Genomic DNA, 13585 nt, shown 5'->3' with positions numbered 1-13585 from the left:
CCTGCCTGCGCCCCGCCCTCTGCCCTACTCTGCTAACGCCAATGAAAGCGCTCCTAAGGCAATTGATGGCCGAAAGGACCAATCCCACTCTTCTAGGGCAGGATCTCCTGTAGAGCTGCCAATGGGGCTCCGGAGTTGCGACTGCTCGGACTCTGGGGGCCTTTAGGTCCCTTCTAGCGAAGAGCAGAAACCGACGGTTGTTTAAACCCTTCCATTCCTGAAACTTTCCTGGGGACTCGTCCAATCGGGAAGTAGAAGGGCGGCTGTCTTCTTGGTATTTGGACAGGGGTTACCCAATGAGGCGGGGCTTGAGAGTCGTGATTGATAACTACGTCGACCAATAAGGATTAACGTCTCTCGCCTCTGGAAACCATCGCTAACTTGGTCTTCAGCTGTATTTGTGAATAACAGCGTGGTTATTCATAATTCTGTTTTGTTTAATAAAAGCATTGTGTTTAAAACTGGAGTTCTTAAAAGCGAAGACTGGCACGCATCAGAATCTCTCGATCCACTGGCCAATACAGAACAAAAATCTCCCAATCAAGAAGGCGTCACCTTTGGCCAAACCAACCTCAAGGTTCCCATAGTCTTCATGATAGACATCTTCCTAAGCCAATGGCTTTCTCTTCAGGAGGCGGGTCTCACATAGCGGGCCTATAGAAACTTAAGTTAGCTCAGCCAATCGGGTGAGGGCAGGGGGCGTGGCGGGAAGTTTGAAACTCCTTGCTTCGGGGAGTTGAGGCTCGAGCTGGTGTACGTACTCCTAAAGCTGGAGTTGGGCCCGGTAAGTGATTTAAATGAATTAATAAGTTAGAGGGTCTGGCAGATCCAGAATGAGCCGTATGGAAAGCTGCGCTATCCTTAACCCTGCAGAAGCCTCTGGGCCAGAGACCAGAGCGGTTGGTTCCTCAGCTAGAAATTGAAAAGATCTTGTGGTTTGGGGTCAGAGGTCTGATATGGTCGCAGTAAGAGCTGAAACCTGAGTCACTTTTCGCAGGCATCCTCCTCTCAATCTTTGCCGGGCCCTGCCCCCGCCCCTACTGGACATGGGCTCAGCTAAGAGCGTCCCACTCACTCCCGCGCGGCCACCGCCACACAACAAGCATCTGGCTCGAGTAGCGGACCCTCGTTCTCCTAGTGCCGGTATCCAGCGCACTCCCATCCAGGTACTCTGGGCTCGGGTGGGGAAGGCAGAGAAACGGAATTCTTGGGCCTCTGTCTAACCTGATTCTGAGATAGCCCAGACACTCCCACCCCATTCGAACTGAGTTTTCTGCATTCTCAGTCTGGGTAGGGTAGGTTGAAAGTCTCAGGGCTTTAGAGTTTCCTAACTGGAAGATGGGGAGGAAAGAGGCGGAGCATAGACTTATTCTAGCCTATGGTCGTGACAGGTGGAGAGCTCGCCACAGCTAAGCCTACCAGCAGGAGAACAGCTGGAGGGCCCTAAACAGGCCCAGGACTCGGATCCCCGCTCCCCTACCCTTGGCATTGCGCGGACGCCTATGAAGACAAGCAGCACAGGTAAATGTTGGCCGGGGGGGTGCTGATGAGGCTGCCACCTGTTTATTATTTCTGTGTGGAGTCTGTGAAGTCATAAGTCATCATCGCAGGACTTTTTTTTATTGGTGATGGTGCTGAGAATTCAAGTCAGCCTCCTGCACGCTAGGCAAGTGCTCTAAACACTTGAACTACAAGCCCAGCTACCATTTTACTCTCTCACCTTGAGTTCACTCTTTCTTTCATCCTTTTTTTTTTTTTTTTTTTTTTTTTTTGGTATTAGGGATGGAACCCAAAGGTATTCTACCTCTGAGATACCAGCCTCCCGAGTACTGAGATTACAAGCATGCTCCACTGCGCCCAGCTTGAGTTCCCTCTTCCCTCTCCCACACCCACCTGGTCATGAGTCCCAAGTCTCCTGTGTTTTTTCCTCTTTGATGAATAATTTGTATCAGAAGGTCACTGTTCACATCACTTCTTTCCTCTAGACCTTCAGAGTCTACTGGTGAAACAGCTCAATGAAGTATTTGAGACAGAGGCTGCCAAATCAAATCTTCCCCCAGAGCCTGTTGTGCCCCTAGCACCAGCTTCATCATCTGACCTGGACTTGCCTCTGGATACTCAGCTATCCCGTGAGGACCAGAGGCCACCTTGGAACCAGACTGAGGTCCCCTCCAAACAGGTATTTTGCAAGGAGGAAGCAAGACACCCCACAGAAATCCCTGTGGCCAGCCAGAGCTCAGACAAACCGTCGAGAGATCTTGAAACTCCCCGATCATCAGGTACAGAATCTAAGGGCGAGGTGCAGGGAAGAGAAACTAGGAGAATGTTCAGGGATGCGTGGGAAAAATAAACCATGAGCCCCCAGTTTTGAGTCCTTGCTTTAACATCTTACCCACTCTAGGTTCTAAGTGCAATAGACGGAAACCAAACAGCAAGGTACTAGGAAGATCTCCCCTTACCATCCTCCAGGATGACAACTCCCCCGGGACCCTGACACTGCGGCAGGTAAACAGAGAGAGGGTGAACGCTGTTTCCAGGATGTCCAATCTAGAGAGCGGGAGGTCTTTTTACCCCGCAGCTTCCCTCCTGAACAACACCCACCCCCAGCCCCCCAACTCATATGCTGCGTTGCAGGGTAAGCGACCTTCTCCCCTAAGCGAAAATGTTAGGGAACTAAAGGAAGGAGCCGTTCTTGGAACTGGACAACTTCTGAAAACTGGAGGACAAGCGTGGGATCGCGGCCAGGACCACGACAAGGAGAATCAACACTTTGCTGTGGTCGAGAGCTAGGCCGTGCCCGGGCCCCTGGACTCACCAGGGCCTGTGCTGTTCTGTGTCTCGCCTCTTTTTTCCTAGGGAGACCGAGGAAAGGCTTGTTTTCTTTACTGCCTCCTAAACTACCAATGCTGGGACTTGGAGCTTTCTTTGCTAGGCTATCTTTGTGTCTTGTGTATTATATATTAAAGGAAGTGATTTTAAATGATGTTTTTTTTAAGAAAATTAGAGCTAAAATGTGCACTGGGTTTACTGTGTGTCCAGTGGCCAGCAGGAGGGCTTGTGTCCCCCGGGCGTCTCCCACTGATATGTCTAAGCTTCTTTTGCGCTCCTCAGATTATGGTGTTTCCCGTGGCTCTGCTCTCGGCCCTTTTCTCTTGGTCTCTCTAGTGTGTGCTTCTAAGGAGTTGGCTCTCACTTACCTATATTCTGGTGACTTCTAGGTCACTATCTTTCTAATCCTGATCCTTATCAGGCTGCTCCATAATCAGTTTGTATAAAATCAAATTAGTGACCTTCCCCTAAAAGCTACTCCTCACCCACTATTCCCTATCCTTGTGGTTAACAATATCATCTACGCAGATACCCAAACCCAAACACCTTAGCTATCATCTCAAATCCTTCCTTTTTTTTTTTTTTTTTTTTTTTTTTGAGGGGTGTGGGGGTGAGAGAGAGCTACTGGGGGTTGAACCCAGGGGCACTAGACTTCTGATCTACACCCCTAGCCCTATGTTTGTTTGGGGTTTTTTTTGGTGGTATTAGGGATTGAACCCAGGGGCATTCTACATCTGAACTATACTCCCAGTGCTTATTTTTGTTTTAAAGCAGCTTTATTAGGTTTCTGTAAGGTTTGGTCAAGGAGGCTGGCCTTGAACCTGCAATCCTCCTGTCTCAGCCTCTGAATACTAGAGTTACAGGTATGTACCACCATGCCTGCCTGCCAGCATTTTTGTGTGTGTGTGTGTTGGGGGGGGGTCCTGGGGATGGAACTCAGGGGCATTCTACCTCCAAGTTACATCCCCAGCCCTATTTTTTTTAATTAATTAATTAATTTATTTTTTGTGGGTCTGGGGATGCCAGGGGCATTCAACCTCCGAGCTACACCCCTTGTCCTATTTTTTATTCTTTATTTTGAAGCAGGGTCTCACTGAGTTGCAAAGGGCCTAAGTAGCTGAGGCTGTCTGCGAACCACAATCCTCCTGTCTCAGCTTCCCAAATGCTGGGATTACAAGCATGTGCCACCACACCCGGTAGCTCATTTTATTATTTATTTATATACTTACTCATTTGTTTAATTTGTGGTGCTGGGAATTGAACAATGGGCACTCTATCCTCTCTCCCCAGCCCTTTCTGCATTTTTTAAATTTTTGAGATAGAGTCTCACTAAGTTGTCCAGGCTAACCTTAAACTTGCCATCCTCCTGCCTCAGCCTCCTCAGGAGCTGGGATTACAAGTGCCCAACTTGTAAGCCCACTGCGCCCAACTGACTCTTTCCCTCTTAACAGCCTGTGTCTTAGCATTTGGTTACTAAGTCTTAGTGATTCTGTCTTTAATCTCTTCCCCGTCCTTCTCTCTTGCCCCCGTCCTGTCACTATTTTTTTTCTCTTGAGGTACCGGGGATTGAACCCAGGGCCCTGTGCCCTTGTGCATGCTAGGTAGCCTCTACCACCGAGCTGCACGCCCAGTTCTGTCGCCCTTGCGTTTTTCAATGGCTGCCCCCTACCTTGTCTCTAGTGCTGGTCTCTCTATTGACTTTACCAGCCTTTACTGTGTTAGGGCAGTCTTACTGAGAAGCATAATCAATTGTTACTGCTCTGCTTCAAACCTCTTCGGTAGCCTGGCATTCAAGGCCTTTTACAATCTGACTAGTGCACAAGCACGTACAAATGCACCACAGGCAGGCCGAACCGCTGTGTACACACACACACCAGCCACCTGCTGAATTCACCGACTCCTCCTAACCCAGCTCGGGCCTCCCCGATTCAGGCTTGGGCTTCCGCCTTCACCCGGCTTCCCACCCAGTCGGCCCAATAGCAAGCTCTCATCAAAGTACCTGAAATACCTTCCTGCCCGTAAATGAGACCCAGATCCTTTTGGAACAGAGTGGAGTGGAAGCCGAACACCACAGAGGTACAAGGGTGCTACACTTTATTGCAGATGCTCTGGGCAAGGAAAAGAAAGTAGAAAAAGGAGAAAGCGTGAAGGGGATGGGGGCCGGGAGCCTAGTGTCAGAGCCGTGGTCACAGGGCCACGCACCCCGGGCCACCTAGGTCTGGACAAAGGTGGTGGCTCGGGCCTCAGCCAGGAAGGCTGCTGGCCTGCAAAGGGACGGGGCAGGGGAGGCGGACGTCCATGCTCATTAAGGGAGAGGCTCTAAGGGAAAGATAGGGCAGTCCTATCTTTTGGGGATGCTGCCCCCAAAAGGCACACTCCGCACTCTACTGCCTCGGGAGGAAGCGCGGTGGGAATGGCCTCTGGGGGATACAAGAGAGACCCTAAGAGAGGTCCCGTGCCAGAGGGGGCAGCTGGGTGTCTTCGGGGCCTTCTGCCTCCAGCCTCCTCAGTTCCAGATTTTGAGGAAGCTGTCCCAGGAGCCAGTCGCCACAGCCATCCCATCGGCTGTGACCCCCAGGCAGCTGACCCTGTTGTCATGGCCAGAGAGGATGCCTGGGGGTAAGGAACAAGGGTCAGCCACCTCCCTGTGCCGATTTGGAAAAGCGCAGGGGTGCGCCACTGGGGATTAAATCCCGGGCGCCCTGCCAGGGGCCTGTACCCCACCCCTTCTTATCACTTTTGTCGTTGTTGTTTTCAAACAGAATCTAAATTGCAGAGACTGGCTTCTAACTCCCAATCCTCCTGCCTCAACCTCCCAAGTACAGGGATTACAGGCATGTACCACCTGGCCCAGGCGGAAAAGGGATTCCTCTTGAGACTGGTTCCTCTGTCCAAAGTTGGACTAGGAATGGGGCAAGGGCAAACAGGAAAAAGTCGGAAGTGTCAGGTGTGCTTTGCGAGAAGCCAAGGTAGCCAGGTACAGAGGGGGAGAAGGAGGGAGCCAGGGCCATCTTGATAAACACAGACAAACAGGGAAGGGCGACCTTTTCCTCTAATTCCTTTGTTTCTGGATAGGAAGAGTGAGGTCCAGAGAGAGAGAGAGCGAGGGTTTGGATCCTGGCTCTGGGGCTTATGTTTTCATTCAGCGCCTGGCTTTTCCCACGCAAAGCCAGGCCGTCTGCTTCAGCGCTAGGCCAGGCAGTCCTATAGAAGCCCCTAGACATCGGGGCGCTCCACAGATCTTTGGTTTTACTCCTTCCTGTAGCTCCTCGAGGCTGCCCTCTTCTTTGGAGCATCTCACTGGACATTCAAGGTCCACGGGTCTGGGCATGCCCAGCAGGGAGCAGCCACGGCACTGGGCAGGGGAGAAGGGCTTGGGGCCACTGTGTTTCAGGCCTGAGAGCGGGAAACAAGGGGCGGTGGTTCCTAGAGGGAGGGTTATCCAGTGACTGGGGAATCGCATTGAGAAGGTCCCCATAGCTGGGCGTGGTGGCACACACTTGTAATCCCAGTACTTGGGAGGCTGGAACTGGAGTGTCACAGGTTCAAAGCCAGTCCCCATGATTTAGCGAAGCTCTCAACCTAGTGAGACCCTGTTCCCAAATAAGAAAAAAATTGAGCTGAGGGTGTAGCCTGCAGGTAGAATACCCCTGGGTTCAATCCCAGAACCAAAAAAAAAAGAGAGAGAAAATCAGATGTGGTGGTGCACGCTTGTAATCCCAGCATTCGGGAGGCTGAGACTGGAGGATCGCAGTTCGCAGACAGCCTCAGCTACTTAGTGAGGCCCTCCGCAACTCAGTGAGACCCGGTTTCAAAAATAAAGAATAAAAAATAGGGCAGAGTGTGTAGTTCAGAGGTCGAATGCCCCTGAGTTCCAGACCAAGAAAGAAAGAAAGAGAGAAGGAAGGAAGGAAAGAAAGAAAGTCGGTCCCACAGAGGGCGGCCGGGGTGGGCCCTTACCCACACGCTCGCACTTCATGGAGTCCCACACATTACAGTTGAAGTCGTCATAGCCTGCAAAGAGCAGACGGCCGCTGAGCGAGAAGGCCACCGACGTGATGCCGCAGATGATGCTCTCGTGAGAGTAGGCTGTCAGCTCCTGGTCCGCCCGCAGGTCAAACAGGCGACAGGAGGCGTCGTCTGAGCCTGTGCAGATGGCCTCGCCGTTGGGGAAGAACTGGGGGTACAGATGGGAAGAGGTTGGGGCTCAGACCCAGGGGCAGCTGCCATCCTCCAGCTGCTCTCTGGCTCCACCTGATGGCTCTGGACAAGGAGCCTCCCTGTCTGTCCCTTCCCTGATCTGGGGGCAGAGGCAGCCAGAGCCGGGCTATTCACCCACTGACATTAATCTCAGGGCTGCGTGCCTGCGGCTCCCCACAGCCCTCACTGGCCCCTCTGCGGTGCTCAGGCAGGCGCCATTGCCAACCCAAGACACTGCCAGGGTTACAGGGCTGGAGCGTGTCCAAGAACAGGGCCAGGTCCAGCTGCACCACCTGAATCTGATCAGAAGGAATGTCTGATGAGCTCAATCTAAACTCAGACAGAGGGAAAAGTGTAGAAAACTGGTTTGTAGCCGGACATGGTGGCGCACGCTTTTAATCCCAGTACTTGGGAGGCTAAAACAGGAAGATTACAGGTTCGTGGCCAGCCTCAACTACTAAGCGAGGCCCTCTGCAACTTAGTGAGACCCTCTTTTAAAATAAAGACTAAAACAAGCCGGGCGTGGTAGCGCACGCTTGTAATTCCCGCACTTGGGAGGCTGAGACAGGAGGATCACACTGGTTCGAAGCCAGCCTCAGCTACTTAGTGAGACCCTGTTTCCAAATAAAGTATAAAATAGGTCTGGGAGTATAGCCCGGAGGTAGAAAGCCTCTGGGTTTCACTCCAGTACCACCAAAAAAAGACTAAAACATAGGGCTGAGGGTGTGGTTTAAAGGTAGAATGCCCCTGGGTTCAATCCTTAGTGCTGCAAAAACAAAACAAAACAAAATAACAAAGGGCTGGGCTGAGCATAGTGGCACAAACCTGTAATCCCAGTACTTGGGAGGCTGAGATAGGAGGATTGGAGGTTTGCAGCCAGCCTCAGCGACTCAGTGAGGTCTTCTGCAACTTAGTGAAACCCTGTTTCCAAATAAAAAGGCAAAATAGGGCTGGGATGTGACTCAGAGATAGAATGCCTCTGGGTTCCATCCTCAGTACCACCAAAAAGACAACAAAGGGCTGGGGTATAGCTCAGCAGTAGAATGCCCCAGGGTTCAATTGTGCCAGTACAAAAAAGATTCAAAATTATCAATGTCATGACAAACAGAAATAAAAACGGTTCCAATTTAGAGACAAACAGAAAAATGATGAGGAAATGCAATGTATGTTTCAGAGTTGGATCCTGCACAGAAAAACATTGCCGTTAAGGCCATTTTTTTTTCTTTTTTGCGGGTTTGGGGATGGAACCGAGGGGCATTCTACCTCCGAGCTACACCCCCTGCCCTATTTTTTATTCTTTATTTTGAAATCGGGTCTCACTGAGTTGCAGAGGGCCTCACTAAGTAGCTGAGGCTATCCGCGAACCGCGATCCTCCAGGTCTCAGCCTCCCGAATGCTGGGATTACAAGCATGTGCCACCATGCCCAGCTATCGTTAAGGCCATTTTTTATTTTTAGTTATTTATTTTTTGTGTGTAGTACTAGAGATTTAAACCAGGGGCATTCAACCACCAAGTTACAACCCAGTCCTATTTTATTATTTATTTATTTATTTATTTATTTGTGGGTCTGGGGATAGAACCCAGGGGACTTCGACCTCTGAGCTATACCCCAGTGATTGGGGGCAGTGGCCCACACTTGTAATCCTAGTTCTTGGGAGGCTAAGACAGGAGGATCACAGTTACTCAGTGTGTGGTAACTTAGGTAGACCCTGTTTCAAAGTAAAATATAAATAGGAGCCCGGCATGGTGGTGCATGCTTGTCATCCCAGTACTTGGAAGGCTGAGACAGGAGGATGGCAGGTTCAAGGACAGCCTCAGCAAGTAGAGGGACTCTCATTGACCTATTAGAGTAGGGCGTGGTGGCACACGCTTGTAATCCCAGCATTCAGGAGGCTGAGACAGGAGGATGGCGGTTCGCAAACAGCCTCCGCTACTTAGGGGGGCCCTCTGCAACTCAGTAAGACCTGGTTTCAAAATAAAGAATAAAAAATAGGGCAAGGGAAGCCGGGTGTGGTGGCGCACGCTTGTAATCCCAGCATTCGGGAGGCTGAGACCGGAGGATCCGGGTTTGTGGACAGCCTCAGCTACTTAGTGAGGCCCTCCATAACTCAGTGAGACCCGGTTTCAAAATAAAGAATAAAAGATAGGGCTGGGGGTATAGCTCGGAGGTCAAATGCCCCTGGGTTCCATGCCCAGACCCGCAAAAAAACAAAATAAATAAGGTTGGGGGTATAGTTTAGAAGTAGAATGCCTCTTAGTTCAATCCCCAGTTCCAAAAACTTTAATTAAAATAAAACAAAATAGAACTGAAGGTGTAGATCAGAATTAGAATGCCCCTGAATTCAGTCCCGAGTATCACCAAAATAAAACAAAAAGGGTTGGAGGTGCAGCTCAGAGGTAGAAAGCCCCTGGGTTCAATCCCTAGTAACACAATTTAACAAGACCCTGTTTCAAAATGAAAAATAAAAAGGGCTGGCGGTACAGCTTGGAGGTAGAATGGCTCTGGATTCAATCCCCAGTATAGCACCCCACACACACATACACGGAGAGAGAGAGAAGAGAAAGAAAGCAAAGGCGAGGCTTGGGGCACTGCAGGAGGGGCCGGGGCGATGCGCCGCGGGGACACGCAGAGGTGCTCACACAGATGGCGTTGATGTCCGACTCGTGACCAGTGAAAGTCTGACGGCAGGTCCCCTCTCGCACGTCCCAGAGCTTGGCGCTGGCATCACAGGCCCCCGAAATGAAGAGTTTGTAGTCGGGAGACACGGCCAGGCTCATGCAGTCCCCGGTGTGTCCCACGAACACAGTCTTCTGCTGCCCCGTCTCAATGTCCCACAGGGCGCTGCGGGGAGGGAGGCCGGCCGTCACAGCAAGGTCACCTGCCATGCTCCCAGGATGGGATGCCCCCACGCCCCAGCCCTCACCACGTGGTGTCCCCCGAGCTTGTCACAATGTTGTTGTCGTCCAGGAAGCGGCAGCAGGAGAGATACCCTGAAGGTGGTGAGAAGGACGTTGGGCCGAGGAGCCCCGCATCCTTGGGATGGGAAGGGCAGGCCTCCACTCACCTGTGTGTGCCGACAGCTCCCGGCTGACCTTGACGTTGCCCTCTCGGGACTTGAGGCTGTAGATGGAGCACATGTTGTCCAGCCCACCACAGGCTACAAAGTTCCCGGATGGGGCGTAGGCACAGGTCATGACCCAGGAGGAACGCAGCGGGATGGCGTGTACCTGCAGAGAGATTGGGCAGAGGCAGACCTGAGCTGGTGGCCAGGGCACAGCGGTGGCCCAGTGTCCCCAGAACAATGGGGCGGTCGAGGGAGGGTTAGGCGGTACCTTGTTAGTAGTGTAGGTGTCCCACACGATCAGCTTCCCGTCCTGCGAGGCACTTACCAGCAGCCTGGGGAGAGGGCACCCAGGTCATCCGTGCCCCTCTTTCCGGCTTCCCCTCCCCTCTGGGCCCCTCCCCCAAGCCTCACTTGGAGTCGGTGGCCCAGTGCATGGCATAGATTTTGGCCAGGTGCCCCCTCAGCGTCCGCCGTGTCCGCATCTGGACTCGTCCCACTACCTCTAGGCCGGACACCAGCTGCAGAGAAAGGGGGATTGAATGTCAGGGGCCTGCAGAAGTCATGCGCACGATCCTGATCCTGAGGGGTGCCAGCCCCCCAGGGAAGCACCCAGCCCTTAGAGAAATAAATCCATGCTCTGGAATGACTTAGACTCCCATGCGAGATGGGTGTTTGTATGGCCAGTGGTATATCCCTGTTTACCAACACTTCTTCAGTTGGGGGAAGGAGGAAAGGGGATTTCATTGTGTAATGCTTCCACCTGGTGGCTCCCAGTGTGGGCCAGATGAACCCAGCTGACTTTCCCAAGCCTGTGGGGTGCGTGCTGTGCAGCAGGACCACCTCTAACCACACACAGGGCATCACCACCTGCCTGGCTTTCACCTCCTGAAATTCATGACCCCGTGTCCCTAATCCAGACTCTGTTAGGCTGGGGCTCCAGAGTCAGCAGACTTGATTTGCTATTAGTTGCTTTTTGCCTTGGGCAAGTTATTTACCCTCTCTGAGCCCGTTTCCTCTAAGTTTAAAATGAGGCTTATCATTAGAACCTACCCTACAGAATTGTCATGAAAATGATATGAAATTATATACTGGCTTATGGTCTTTACTCTCATTCTTAACATTATTTAATATAATCTGAGATGATATCAATTCTAAAAAGCGCCATTCTTTTACAGTATCACTAAGAAAAAAAAATGCCGCCAACGAGGATTCTAAGGTAGCATCCATCATTGGCTGCATCTTGACCTCAGGGATGTCTGAAGGTGAAGAAATGTACATCTCAGAACTGATGAAGTCCAGTCCTAGGCAACTGTCAAATAGAGTGTGTTAGGGCCTCATGATTTGAAAAGCTCCCCCCCCATCCTCACTGCCCCGGGAAAGGGGTGGTATCACCCCTCCTGTTTTATGGACAAGGATAGGAACATTGTGTCTTTCGCATCCAATACAGTATCTGGCACAGGGCAGGTCTCACTAAATGTTTGTTGAATGAATTCATGAGTGCCTTTCCTCACTCCAAGGACACGCTGTCCTAAAGCGCAGGCACCAGGTCCTCACTGGCCAGGGAGGTCCTGTCACTCCCCTCGTGCCCTGTCCTCAGGAGGGCAGGAGGTCTCACCTCTGCCAGGGTAATGTCAGCACAGGCTTTCCGGGCATCCTGCGGGGAAAGCAGACGTCAGGGGAGTCTCCGGGCTGGGCGGGGTGTCCTGTGTGGGCCCCAGTGGCAGATGGGCTCTGGGCTTTGGGGGAGATCTCAGATGTAAGATTCAAGTCCAGAAAGCCTGTGGTTACTTCTAGGTGGGAAATCTCTAAGGGGTCACTCAGGAGCAAACCCAGCCCCTTCCCCCCAGGTCACTCTCCCTCCTGTGTCCTTGGTCCTATTGTGGGGGTCCCACAGGAGGGTTCTGGGGTTACTGCAATCTGCTTCTTGAGCTGTTCCGCTTCCTGTCTCAGCTGCTCCATCTCCCCCATGGTGGTCAGGTAGAGGGGTGGCTCCGGCTCCTGCCAGAAACATGGCAGAAATGTTGGGGAGTCCCCCACCCCAAGGCCATTTTTCTGTCCTTCAAACCCCACCCCAGGTTCCTGAGGGCTGGAGCCCACTCCCAGAGCTAGGGAAATTATGGGAGGGGGTGTGCCTGCACCCCCCAAGCTAGGTCCTCCTGGCAGAGCCCTATGCATCCAGTACCAGCTCTGCCCACGCCCCCTCAGAGCCCCCAACCCCAGGGGTAACCCCTCTTACTTGGGCTCTGGCTGGACCGCTCCCAAGTTTCCAGCTCCGCTTCCCAGGCGCCTCCTCGCTCCCTCAGCTGCGACGCCTGCCCGGCACCTGCCCCTCTCTGCTGCCAGAGGGCTGGCCTGGCCTGGCCCCGGCTGGGAGGGGGGGCACTGACAGAGAAGGGTAGGGCCAACAACGCAGGCAGGCAAATAAATAAATGGGCCCGGCAGGGCTTGGGGGGCAAGGACAGGGAGGGGGAGGGAGGTGTGTGGCTTCTAGAGCGACTTGGGCCCAACCTGGAAGATGGGTGGGTGTGGGCCACAGAGCAGAGTGGCCCCCCTACCACTGGCGTGGAGAGGGAGGAAGGGGCAAAGAGGGGCCTCCCTGGTCAGTCTCTGCAGGCAGAGATAAGAGCATCAGGCCTGCGGATCAGCGCAAAGCTGTGAGGATTAAGGGTTGGGGTTCGGGAGGGGAGCAGAGGAGCAGAAGCCACAGCTCCTGTACCCCTCCCAGGCCTTGGCCCCCACCTGTGCCCATGGTCCTGGCCAGGGCCTGATCAGCAACCAGGCCAGGAGCCAGCATATAAGGGCAATAGGCGGCCTGGTCATCAACACCCCAAATTGTGTTCCCTGGCTGAGGATGGTGGGGGACAAGGGCTACGAATCTCTGGGAGGGGACGGGCAGGAGCTGAGATTAGAAAGGACTGATCTGGATAATCCTTCTTCTTGACAAACCCTAACCAGCTGCCCCTGGGCCTGATCTGGTGGGTGGGGGAGAGATGGCCGGGGGAACTCAGAGAGGCTGGACAGGCCTGCCCCTGCTCTGGCTTGAAAAGGGTAGGCAACCCTGTACCCTGCTCCCAGGCTGGGGCCTGGTCCCCTCCTGGCCCCCACAACTCACTCACGGGGCTGAAAAAGCAGAGGTGGTCAAGATGCCGTCTCAGCCCAGCTCAGGGAGGGAAGATGGGGCTTAGCGCTGGAGGCCCAAGGAACAGCTGTCAGGGGCTTGGGCCCATTTGCATGAGGGAGCAGGTGGCTGAGATTTCCCTGACAAATCACAGGCTCGGGGCCCCGCCCCAGGGAGGCCCAAAGACACCTGTCTCCTCCCCAGGTCAGCCAGAGCCACCCCCACCTCCAGCCACCACGGAAACAGAGACAGCAGACTGGGCCTGGTGGCTCCTGTTCTTTATTGCACGGGTCTGGAGAGGAGCAAGGTTATCTCTCCTTTACACTCCAGGCTGAAAGCAGCCTCCTACCCTGCCATTCCTGCCTGGGGAAG

At 53.0% G+C, this 13585-nt stretch overlaps 2 protein-coding genes across 5 annotated transcripts; one reads left to right on the top strand and one right to left on the bottom strand.

Moving 5' to 3' along the window:
• Positions 1-1046: 1046 nt before the first annotated feature.
• Positions 1047-2790, top strand: CDCA3 (cell division cycle associated 3; the record flags this gene model as incomplete). 3 transcript variants are annotated; one of them, XM_080705365.1, is made up of 5 exons in its annotated part: positions 1047-1166; positions 1392-1521; positions 2061-2279; positions 2402-2505; positions 2635-2790. In XM_080705365.1, 5 exons carry the CDS (start codon positions 1047-1049, stop codon positions 2788-2790), a joined length of 729 nt encoding a protein of 242 aa, XP_080561491.1. The 3 variants fall into 3 exon arrangements, with proteins under 3 accessions (XP_080561491.1, XP_080561490.1, XP_080561489.1); XM_080705364.1 differs by having other exon boundaries at positions 1986-2279; XM_080705363.1 differs by having other exon boundaries at positions 1392-1527; positions 1986-2279.
• A 2545-nt stretch (positions 2791-5335) lies between these two features.
• Positions 5336-12063, bottom strand: GNB3 (G protein subunit beta 3; the record flags this gene model as incomplete). Of its 2 annotated transcripts, none has more annotated exons than XM_080705359.1 (9): positions 5336-5442; positions 6790-7006; positions 9671-9872; positions 9955-10021; positions 10096-10258; positions 10364-10427; positions 10507-10613; positions 11711-11749; positions 12007-12063. In XM_080705359.1, the coding sequence occupies 9 exons, from the start codon at positions 12061-12063 to the stop codon at positions 5336-5338; spliced, it is 1023 nt and encodes a 340-aa protein (XP_080561485.1). The 2 variants fall into 2 exon arrangements, with proteins under 2 accessions (XP_080561485.1, XP_080561486.1); XM_080705360.1 differs by having other exon boundaries at positions 9958-10021.
• Positions 12064-13585: the final 1522 nt, after the last annotated feature.

Source organism: Muscardinus avellanarius (assembly GCF_963383645.1).
Source record: "Muscardinus avellanarius genome assembly, chromosome: 11".
NCBI classification, from domain to species: domain Eukaryota; kingdom Metazoa; phylum Chordata; class Mammalia; order Rodentia; family Gliridae; genus Muscardinus; species Muscardinus avellanarius.
This window is presented reverse-complemented; position numbering and strand designations above follow the sequence as displayed.